The 12,299-nt window shown below is 36.2% G+C and overlaps 1 protein-coding gene across 5 annotated transcripts in view; it reads right to left on the bottom strand.

Moving 5' to 3' along the window:
- Positions 1 to 12,299, bottom strand: part of LOC140814443 (DExH-box ATP-dependent RNA helicase DExH7, chloroplastic) — a 34,664-nt gene that overhangs the window by 9,050 nt on the left and 13,315 nt on the right. For all 5 annotated transcript variants that reach the window (XM_073173430.1, XM_073173429.1, XM_073173432.1 and 2 more), the window contains exons 21-25: positions 4,505 to 4,609; positions 3,473 to 3,613; positions 3,257 to 3,346; positions 3,071 to 3,127; positions 1,487 to 1,570 (exon numbers count right to left, since the gene is read on the bottom strand). In XM_073173430.1, the coding sequence (XP_073029531.1) occupies positions 1,487 to 1,570; positions 3,071 to 3,127; positions 3,257 to 3,346; positions 3,473 to 3,613; positions 4,505 to 4,609 (477 nt within the window). The remainder of the gene's footprint in view (positions 1 to 1,486; positions 1,571 to 3,070; positions 3,128 to 3,256; positions 3,347 to 3,472; positions 3,614 to 4,504; positions 4,610 to 12,299) is intronic.

Raw genomic sequence — 12,299 nt, 5'->3', positions numbered from 1 at the left:
CAAAGAGAAAAAATTCGAAAGTGGATTAATATGCACTCCATTTGTCTCTTCCAAGGATCAGTCGGCAGATATATTCACAAAGGCGTTATCTAGTAGTTTGTTCACAAATATTGTTAGCAAGCTTGGAATGGGCGATATCCATTCACCAGCTTGAGGGAGAGTGTCAGATTCTGTAGATAATATATTATTAGAATTAATCTTTTAATATAGTAGATAAATCAGACAGATTATGTTAGTTGTATTGTGAATATTCTATCCCAGTTTTGTAGGGATGTTATTACTAGATTTAGAAATTATGCTCTTATTTATATGTACTATTGTAATAAGTTATAAAATAATAATAAATTCTATTCTTTCTACTCTCTCTTTTTCCCAAAGGGAAGAAAGTGATATGAGGAAATCAAACTGCCGATAATTCTTAAACTAAACTAACCAATCAAAGTGTGAAGACCATTTAAAAAAAAATTCTTTTTTTTTATAAGAAACATAAATTTTATTAAGAATAAATTTTTGAGGTACAATAGAAGACCATTTAAAAAAATTACCTAGGCACTATGAGAATGTTGAAATGTTATGACAAAAAACACTAGGTAAAAATTGATGTTTAAAGATGGGATACCTAACACATGTTCTGCTGTTAACAGCTCGCTCTTGCTAAACTATATCTATATGAATGAACTCTAGGAGTACTTGAACTTCGTGCTTGAGTGGATTTCATCTACACCAAATCGCAAACAAGAAAAGCATATTTAGAGAGAACGTAAGTGAGATTCTCATCTTGTATTCCCTCCACCCCCAGCCAAGAAGATATAAAACCTCCCCTCATCTATTTCAGTCCTAGATCAACTGTAATTTCATCTACAACCAATAATTCTTTTTAGGGCAGCTGATGGGACAGTAAAATTTGGGAGTAAACATTGTCGATATTGGAGTTTGTTCGATGCACGGGAGTGCAAAAATATGTTTGCCATCTCAGATACAGTCAATGGTAGCACAGTATTGGGGTTTCTCATGTCCGAAATTGAGGAAAACCGATGCCTGTGATATGATAGAAACATGAGTTGCGCTGCACAAATTAAGTTTTCCTCATTCAGTGTATACTTCAGGTGCTTGTAAAATTGGGTTGCACTCGGTGAACAGCCAGCCATATGTAACGAAACTCCGATGGGAGTCATGGGACAATGGTGAAGGAAAAATTGGCTTGATTCAGCTGGGTTCAGCGTGAACAAATTCTCAACCCGCTGACTAATATTCAGTACCATAACTCTATGTTAATTCATTGAACAATTCATCTACCCAATGATCCAAATAACAGGTACATTCATATCACAGTCAAATAATTATCAAAATTACCGCTGATAACTAAAGCAACAGCATGGCACATAAAATCAATCTGTCATCTTTTCCTTGAATCTGGCAAATGACACTTCAATATTGAATTCTTAAGATTTTGGGTAGTATTAAAAAGAAGTTTGATTATGCATGCCTTTCCAATAAGTACATCGACTGGGAGTCTCGCCAGATGATGGCCAAGAGGTGTCAACTCTTCATTTCCTTCAATGGCCCCAACCTATGGAGATAGTTCAACTTCAGCATGGCAATTGAAGCACAGAAATCAAATGCCATAAAGACAAATTATAGGAAGTTTTTCCCTGGCGTGAACGATAAGAAAAAATAACTCTACAACATTAGATGATATCAAATATCATTACCATAAACTTAGCCCGAAACCATGCGTAGGTAAGGAAAAGATATGTTTGGGTGAAGTCGGAAACATCTCTGTTCATAGTTCTAAAAAACATTGGTAGGTGCAATGAAATAAATCAAGTGTTTATGTTATAATAAATTCCCATGATAGTAGGTTAGCGATTACACTAGTTGCAACGTATTTTTTCATTTGCATCAATTTAGTAGATATTCTAGGATTTGATCACTAGATTCAGGGGAATTAGTTGTTCCAACTATTCTTATATAGATACTGTGTATTTTGATTGTAACAAATTTAAGGAATCATCCACTAAGGATGGCACGTTTATAACTGGTTATTTCACCAAAATCTAGGGAAGGTGAATCTGGTTACATGGAGAAGCAAAAAACAATATGTAGTTACCTAAATAGTGCAGAAACAAAACATAGAGCTATAGCAAGGGGAACATGCGAGCTAAATTTTGGATACAGAGACTGAAGACGAACTTGAATGTGGCTTCGAAACAGGTCCATTAATATATTAAGTGATAGTACACCAACAATCACATGTTCCACAATCCAGTCAAATTAAGATGCAAAATATAATATTTTAGCCAGGATTTCATCAAATTTAAAATAGAAAAAGTAAACCTGCAACTTGCCCAACTTCCAACTGTGTTTTGAGATGTAGATTTTCTTACAAAGACATAAAAGTGGATTTGATCCTTGTGGAAACAAGACCGGAATAACTAATTTGTACTCAATGGTTTGAGGGAGAGTTTTTGGAAATTCGGGAAAAAAAAGGCCTATGATAATATGTTAAGTAGTCGATTATCCGTAACTTATTTCCGTATCTAAATCAATTAGTAGATATTTGGGATTCCGTGCACATATTGAAGGATTTTGGCTATTTCCTATAATCCAATAAAGCATTGAACCAAGAGAGGTTTCAGTCTGGGGTCTAAATAGTGGTAAAAATGAATTTAATAATAAAAACATTGTTTTCCAAAATTGAAATCAAGCCTTCTCCATCCAGTATTATCACATGTGAGGACCTGAAAATTTTAATGCAAGTTACTTCAAAATTGAAGATATAAGTTAAATGGAAGAAGTCTGTTAACCTACAGAGACATGCATGATTTGGTTTCATACTCTTATTTATCTTTCAGAACATGTGATGTTGCTCTTCCATTCTCTCTCTATATATATGGGTGTGTGTGCATATATGTATCTAATATTAAAAGGTGCAAAAAAATAAGCAATTTCAGTTTTGTTTATCAATTGAATTAAGGCCTTGTAATCAGCCCTAGAGAAGCAAAACTGTGCCTCCGCTAACATATTGGTCATTCTGGCCTCAATTCAGAAAAAAATGGGAAACAATTACCTCATACAGAGAAGAAATTGCCGAGGCAATGGCCTCTTCCCTGGGAGGTTCCAAAGCCTGAAAATGGTAATTTGGACCAAATAAACTTAGTGACAAAAGGCACATGCTGTTAGATTAGAACTTTGCAACAAAATCTAAAAGATGAGTAAACAAACAACTGGTTTATAGCACAATATTAGAAATCACCTCAAGTAAAAATTGCTTTATGCCACCAAGAGAGAGAATCTTTACTTGCAGACACAACTCAACCAATGGCATTCGCTTGATCTCTGGTATCTAGATGGCCAAAACACATTAACACACATTCAGAATAAATTTGGTCAAAGCGAGTCAAGTACAGTAACATAATCTACATAGATACTCATCTATTTATTTATTCTTTCTTACTAGAACAGTCATTACCTGATATGGGCGCATTAACTTTTCGTATCTATGGCGAGTATACAAACAAAAGCAAATTCCGGGCTTCACGCGTCCAGCTCTTCCTCGCCTTTGCCTAGAATTTGCTTGAGATATCCAATCTTCCACCATGCTTGATAGTTTCTTTTTGCATCAATCACAGTTCGTAGTGTATGTATTGAGAGATAGATATCAAAAGTTATGCAAATTCAACAGATTTCCAAATCAACAATTCATACACACTCACAGAGGTCATAACATATCCTAGATAAAAAGGAGTCAGCAGTTGTAAAAGAAAATTAACTTATATTATATGAACATTATTACACTTGTGTAATTTAAATGTTGTCACTTCATATAGCATCTTTTTGCATCCCATTGTATACCTAGATAGATCTAGGTTTCTAGGATGGCTACATCACTTTCCAACTACCATAATAAAGTTTTCGAAACACTATGAATTGTCGCTTCCTGTTTCGGTGTTACCCAAAAGGAGGAAAATTAGAACTAACACCAGAACAAACCCGGCGACTTTTGAGACAAAGCATGTAAAATATCTAGCATTCATTAGTGGAAAATAGTGGTGGCTGAAACAGCTTTGTTCCACCAAATCAAGAAACCCCTCGATCAGCATAAAAAAGTCATTTCACATTCTATTTTTTAAGAAGATAAAAGATCCTAGTTCAGTTTTTAACCATCCAATAAAGGCCAACAGAAACATTGAAGTTAACAAGAAATGTATGTTCTGCAATGTGCATCAGTGATGCAATGTAGTAACTAGCTTAAGTAACAAGGAAAACACATTCTGGAACGTGTATCAATGATACAATGAGGTAACTAGCTTAAGTACCATAATGCAAGATCAAATTATAGTGTTCTCTCACTTGAAAACTGAAAAGCTTCTTCTTTTGGTGAAATATTCTTAAGCATATAATAACCAAATAAGAATTCATCCACACTGCAAGTTTGTTAGGACAATTCGTCACAAAAAACATAACTTATTTCTAAAGGAAATACATGAAGACATGAACAGACCTTTTGAGGATTATAGTGATTCTCCTTATGCTTTCCACAATCTACCACATACACCACGTCGTCTACAGTTATACTCGTTTCTGCAATATTTGTGGCAATTATAACCTGGAAATAAGAGCAAAACAAAATATTCAGTATAATGAATATATTTTACACATAAAAAGAGATCACTCGTATAAAACACTAAGCAGAAGATCCATGTCTCTCATTTCCCACTGATTTTTTTGAACAAGATAAAAGCAAAACACTTAGCATACCTCTTTCAAAACCACAATACTCAGGCACCATGCATTAGTATAAACTACTATTTCTGACGATTAGGGGTGGGCATTCGAGTATGAGTACCCGACACCTAACCCAACCTGGTCGGGTGCCCGCTGTTTTTTAAAAAAATTAAGAAGCCCTAAACTAATTCAATCTATTTGGTCGTTATATTTTCTGCCTCTAGTTTGTATCAGTGGGCAAAATAATGATGAATGGTAGGTACACATTAATTACGAGGAACAAGTCAAGTCATATTTTGCAGCGGAAAGAACGGAATTGGCATCGTGAATTCAGATGATGAAATTGTGCAGAAATCTTTTGCGTTCAGACGAGGTCACGAGGAAGAACAACTATAAATAGGTGCATAAATTCACCTCCATTTCTCATCTCATTCTCAGTTTTTTTCTCTCATGTCATAGAATTTGAGTGTTTAGTTCTATAATATTTGTTTTGTGTTTATTCTCTTGTATCAAGAGAGTGTGTGTTCACTTTGAAAACACAGTAAGTAAATATACACCGTAAAATATTATAATGAAATTTTTTCATCTTGTCCGTGGCTTTTACCCTGATATTTTTAGGGGTTTTCCAAATAAATCTCGGTGTCCAATTTTATATTTTATTTTCACATTATTATCTAAAGATGCTTCACCTAGGACCAACAAGTAGTATCAAATCCTTGGTTTAAATTTTTTAAAATTCTATGTTGTTGCAGCCTAGACTGATCTTCCACATCTGAAAAATTTTTTAAGTTTTTTATTAAGGCATAATTATTTTGTTCAGTCTACTAAATTGTTGTAGATATAAGACAGACAAGTACGAGACAACAAAGTTCGATGAGAGCAATTTTATGATGTGGAAATAAAGATACAAGCAGTTTTAAGAGAGGAGAATTACTTGGCGGCTATTGGAGATAGATCGAGAGAAATGACATACGATGGAAAGTGGAATAGATGAATGATAATGTTGTTGTCAATACACTTCGCTATAATAGACGAAGTACGTTCAAGTATCTCTGAGATAAAGACAACAAAAATTATCTGGGATACTATGACAAAGATGTACGAAATCAAATCACTACACAATAAAATTTTCTTCAAGACAAGACTTTATACTATTCGGATTACGGAATCTTAATCAATGACTGATCATATCAACAATCTAAACACTCTATCTGCCCAACTCACTTCTATGTGGCATAAAACAGAGGAAAAAAAATGTGCAGAGCTTCAACTTCAAAGTCTACCACATTCATATGACCAACTTATCACCAATTTAACCAAAAATATCCTCACAGACTTTAAACTTCGACGATGTCTTAACTGCGGTTCTCAGAGAAGAAATTCAATGCAATAATAAGGAAGATAGGTTGGTAACTTCAAAGCAAACAGAGGCTTTACTGATGATAAAAGGTAGATGCCAAAGGCGATGTAGATCAAAGTCAAGAAGTAAGACGAAAAATATTTACTGCTGTAAATGTGGTGGTATAGGGCACTTCAAGAAAGAATGTATGCGTATTGAGAAGGGTTCTCAAGGGAATGTGGCCAGTACTTCAGACGGTGATGAAATATTATTCAGGGAAGCAGAAACAGTTGAAGAAGGTAGACACAAATTTGAGATCAGTGTTCTAAATGGCGGTCGAGACGGCCGCCTAGGCGCCCTCGACCGCACCGCCTATGCATGAGGCGGCTATCGAGGCGGGTCGAGGGGTGTCGAGGCGGGTCGAGGCGGCGAGTAGGCGGGTCGAGGCGGTGAGCAGGCGGGCGAGGCGGCGAGCAGGCGGGCGAGGCGGTAGTCAACCATTTTAAAAACCTAGTCAACAATTTTAAAACTTAGTCAACAATTTTAAAACCAAGTCAAAGTCAACTAATTTTAAATATTAAAACCCTAACACACCTCTTTCTTTATTTTATTTTATGTTTTCTCTTCACCTCTCAATTCTCAACTCTCAACCACCACAAGTCCACACACAATCTGCCACTGCCCGCCGCCGCTCGCCGCCGTCGCCGCCTCCGCCCGCCGCCGCCGCCGGAGGTCAAAATATTTAGATTTTAGGTTAGTCTTTGCATATTTATTATTTATCATACTTTTTTTATAAGATTTCAGATTTTGTGATTTCAAAAATCAATTTTTTTACTATTATTAATTTATTATTTTATTATTGATTTATTGTTTAAGATTAATGGCGGAAAAAGATAAACAACCGAAGTTGGAACTTAAGCCAAAATCTAATGATATTGTTTGGGAATATGGGGTGTTGTATAATAAAGAGAAAAGGGATTGGATGACAAGCAAGTTGTGTAAGAGGCTTATTAAAAGAGGAGTTTATAGGATGAAGCATCATATTGCGGGCATTATAGGACAAGTTGAAGCATGTCCTAAAGCATCCGATGAGGACAAAAAAAGAGTGAGAGACTATCTAGAAAATAGCAAGAATAAAAAGCGTCAAAGGGTGGAAGAATTAAAAGAAGAAAGGGTGGAGGTAGACATATGTGTTGATGAAGATGATGGTGATTGTCAAGTGATGGGAGATAATTCAAAAAAAAAAGCCAAAGAATCTCGGTCCTATTGATAAGTGGACATCCGCAATCGATCCAACGAAGGCAAGACAACAAAATATAAATGATGCCTTGAAGTTAAAGTTTACAAATGATGTGCATGAGTATGTTGCTAGATGGATATACGAAACGGGGATTCTTTTTCATTCAATTGACAATCGAAGTTTTAGACAACTTGTAGAGGCGATTGGCCAATTCGGTCCGGGCTACAAACCTCCAAGTCAATATCTTTTGAGAGAGCCACTTTTGAAACAAGAAGTTGAAAGGACCAAATTTTCTCTAAAAAAACATGAAGAAGAGTTATTGAAAAATGGATGTTCCATAATGACCGACGCATGGACCGATCGCAAGAGGAGAAGCATTATGAATATATGTATTAATTGCAAGCTAGGCACTTCATTCCTTGGTTCTATTGAAGAATCCATGGAGGCACACACCGGGGTTTATATATTTGAGTTTGTTGAAAAATATATCATTGAGATTGGCCCGCAACATGTTGTTCAAGTAGTGACGGACAACGCCACAAACAATATGGCGGCGGCGGATTTATTGAAGGTTACACAACCTCAAATTTTTTGGACCTCTTGTGCGACTCATACAATCAACCTCATGCTTGAAGCAATTGGAAAACTACTCAAGTTTAGCGGAATACTTGAGAAAGCAAAGGCCTTGACTATATTCATCTATGCACATCATAGAACTTTGGCTATTATGAGGAAATATACCAAGAAGAGTGATATTGTGAGGCCCAGGCTGACTAGATTTGCCTACTTCATTTTTGACTTTGGAAAGTCTCAAAGACAAGAAAGATCAATTGAGACTCATGTTTACATCCGATGAATGGAGCAAAACAAAGTTAAGGAGTAGTGTCAAGGGGAAAGCGGCGGAAGCCACGGTAACAAGCATATCTTTTTGGAATGGTGTTTCTTTAACTTTGAATGTTTTCACCCTTTTAGTGAAAGTTTTACAACTTGTTGACGGTGATAAGAAGCCTTCCATGGCATTCTTATTGGGTGCACTTAAACAAGCCAAAGAAGACATTAAAGAGTCTTTCAAAAAAAAGGAAAATGCCATCCCTATTTTGAAGATTATTGACGAGAAGTCTAAGGGTAGACTTGATAGTCCTTTGCATTATGCCGCTTATTTATTGAATCCGTTTTTTTTACTTCAAAGATTCAAGCATATCAAATGACACCAATGTCATGAATGAGTTTTTGACTTGTGTTGAGATAATTTTTGCCACTGACGAGGACATGCAATCTACCATTGCTAATGATGAATTGCTGAAATGTAAGAGTAAATCTGGAAACTTTTGGAAGAAAAATGGCGGTTGCGGCATATGAGAAGATGGATGTGTACCATGACTTTGACCAGGGTAAATCTTTTTTCCTTTATTTTTATTCAAGCCAGTACATGTATTTTTTTTACCCATCTTTGGTTTAATTATTTTTTTCCTCTTAGCTTTTTTAAGTTGGATGGTGATCCAATTACGGTGGTGACACTCCAAACTTACAAAAAATGGCAACGAGATTTCTCTCTTTGACAAGTAGTTCATCGGGGTGTGAAAGAAATTGGAGTCAATTTGAAGGGGTAAACATTGAGAACTAATTCATAAATTATGTTATCTATCATTTTTTTTTAACAATGTTTTTAAATTTTTGATATATACTAAGAAGAGGAATAGGCTTAAGACATCAAGATTGAATGATATTGTATATGTCAAATTCAATGCTAATCTTTTGAAGAAGAAGAGCAAAAGAGAAATGGGTGGAGATTTGCTTCTATCCTCTCAAGCTAGTGAAGCTCAAGGTTGGCTTGTCGATGATGGTGATGAAGATGAGGTCGAGCCGGGTTCAGGACTTACTTGGAGAATGGTAGCGGACGCCTCGGGAGCGGATGAAGTGCTACATCCAAGGAGGAGTGCAAAGAACATCCACATTAGAGAACTTAATGAAGATTTAGAAACATCGGAGGAGGAGAATGAAGAAAATGTTGATTTTGAGTCCGATGATGAGAGCATCATGGATATAATAGATGGTGCATATGTAGATGATTTGGAAGATTAGTTATGTTTAGTCTACTACTTGTTCTAATGATGGATAATTGATTAAAACTTTGAAAATTTAAACTTAGTTTTTTGGTAAAAAAATTATATTACTTCGTTAGCAGAATAACACTAATATGATGATGAATCTTTATTAATTGCACATTATCTAGATGATATTATATTTTGTGCTTAAACATTAATTTAATTGCACATTTTACATAAAAATGATTATATTGCATGATTATCTATAAAAAATTATTTAAAAAATTTCAACCGCCTGGGCACTGCCTGGGCGGCCGAGGCGGTAGGCGGTCACCGACCGCCCCGCCACCGCCTCCCGCCATTTACAACCTTGTTTGAGATACATGGATTATGGATTCATGAGCGATGTGGTACATGACGTCTCAGAGAAAATGGTTTGATCAGTATGAATCAATCTCAGGAGGATCCGTATTCATGGAAAATGATCATGCCTTGGAAATCATTGGAGTCGGTACTGTCAAAATATAAATGTCTGATGACATCATTCGCACCATACAAGATGTACTGTCAATCACCACTGAAGGAGAGCAATTGATGATATAACAAGCGGCCAGACCCGCAGTTCTCAACATGGCTATTGTTCTGCCCAACAAAGTTCTGTTCATCCGCTCTACGAATCCATTCTGTTGAGGTGCGTAAGCCGTCGTGACATCATTGAAGGGGTAGATGATTTAACAGTGTGGCGAGGGTCTAATTCATCTGGGATTTTCACGGTTAAATCATTCTTCGAGTCTTTTTTCCAATTTCAGCACTTACCAGTTTTCCCTCTACTGAATCAAATTTGGAAGGTTCCAGTCCCCAAAAAAATTCAGATATTCTCTTGGATAGCTACCCAGGGTAAGTTATCAACCTCGGAGTTGATGCAAAAAAAGTGGCCCTCAATTGCTATTTGTCCAAACTGGTGTGTTTTGTGTCGAAATGCCTCAGAAAGTCAGGATCATATGCTCATCCAATTGTACATTCTCAAGAGAATTGTGGGCAAAGGCGCTGAAAGAACTTGAGCTGGTTTAGGGTGATGCCGGAATCAACAAGAGATTTATTTGCTATGGATCTAGGACAGCTGACAGGCAACAGGTGAAGAACATTTTGGCGTGTCGTGGTTCAATGCATCTGTTGGTTTGTATGGCTGGAACGAAATAGAAGAATTTTTGAAGACAACGAAGAAACAAGAGAACAATGTTGGGAAAAAATAAAGATATTGGTGGCCATGTCGATCGGCACTCATCAAGATTTCAAGAATGTCTCAATATTTGATATATTGCGAGATTGGGCTTTTGTTTATCATTAAGCTTTTATGTGTTGTGTACTTCTCAATATAGTGGACCACTAGTCCGCTATTGTAATTTGACACAATATTATTAAAAAAATATCGTTTCTTATAAAAAAAAATTATTCTCATTTGCATATTTGAAAGTCATGTGTACGTTCTGTACAATGAGCAAGAAAGATCGAAGTTGGATTCGAAATCCAGAAAACGTAACTTTTTGGATTATGCTTATAGAGTAAAAGGGTTTCGCTTGTGGAACCTACAGTCCACAAGCATGTCATCAATAGATATGTTATCTTGGAGAAAAATAAAGTAAAAGAAGACAAAGACACGCTGAATTCAGAAACTACAATAATTCAGGAGGAAAAGAAGACAGACGAAGATCGAAGTTCTAGCGAAGCATTACCGGAGCATGAGGAACAAAAACATGTTGAGTATGAGGTTTCCAAAATGACAGTCAACTCGAGATTGAAGATCACCGAGTTGGCTTTCAAATTATGTCATTGAAAGCAATATTGCATATTGTCTATTATCTGAGGTGGTGAGCCAGATTTCTTCAGGCTACTCGAAGCTCGTATGTATCTTTTTGGATGACAGCAATGCAAAAAGAGTTGGAGTCATTAGACATGAATAAAACTTGTGATCTTGTTACACTACCACAATGGAGGAAAGTTCATTGGTTAAAGATGATTCAACAAGATCAAGCGTGATGACAATAACCATGTTGTGCGGTATCGTGATAGATTGGAGGTAAAAAAGTATGCTCAGGAAGAAGACATTGACTTCAGTGGGATATTTTCTCTTGTAGTTCAACTTATAACAGTCGGTATAGTTGTTGCATTGTGTGCGGAGTTTGATCTACATCTAGAACAACTAGATGTGAAAACGATATTTCTTCATGGAGATATTGAAGAAGAAATCTATATGCTCCAGCAAGAAGGTTTTACGGAAAAAGGCAAAGAGAACTTGGTTTGTAGGTTGAACAAATCTTTGTATGGTCTCAAACAGACGCCGAGTTGTTGGTACAAGAGATTCGATTCATATATCATGAGTATTAGATACAACAGACTTAGTGCAGACCCTTATAAAAGACCAGGTCCAAGAATTAAAGGCACAGTTAGCTAGGAAATTTTATATGATGGACTTGGGACTGACAATCAGATTCTAGGGATAGAATTTTACCGAGACAAGAGTAATAGAAAATTTTGGCTTTCCCATAACAATTATTTGAAGATAGTCTTGCAATGCTTCACATGCAAGATAGTAAGTCAATCTCAACCCATCTTCCTGTTAATTTCAATTAATCCTCTAAAATGTGTCATAACTATAAAGCACAGAGGATGGAGATGTCTCGAGTACCATATGTATTAGCAGTGAGAAGCTTGGTGTTCGCCATGATTTGTACAAGACCGGACATTGCTCATGCAGTGAGAGTTGTTAGTCGGTATATGGCGAATCCTGGACAAGAGCATTGGAGTACTGTTAAGATGATCCTTAGATATATTAAGGGTACCACAAATGGTGCATTATATGATGGAAGATCAGATTTTTCACTCAGGCGATATGTCGATTCAGAATATGCAAGTGATCCTAGTAAGAGAAAATCTACTACTAGTTATA

The sequence above is a fragment of the Primulina eburnea genome, chromosome 15, assembly GCF_022965805.1.
Source record: "Primulina eburnea isolate SZY01 chromosome 15, ASM2296580v1, whole genome shotgun sequence".
In the NCBI taxonomy this organism is placed as follows: Eukaryota; Viridiplantae; Streptophyta; class Magnoliopsida; order Lamiales; family Gesneriaceae; genus Primulina; species Primulina eburnea.
Note: the sequence above shows the minus strand (reverse complement) of the source record. Positions and strands in the feature narration are given on the sequence as shown.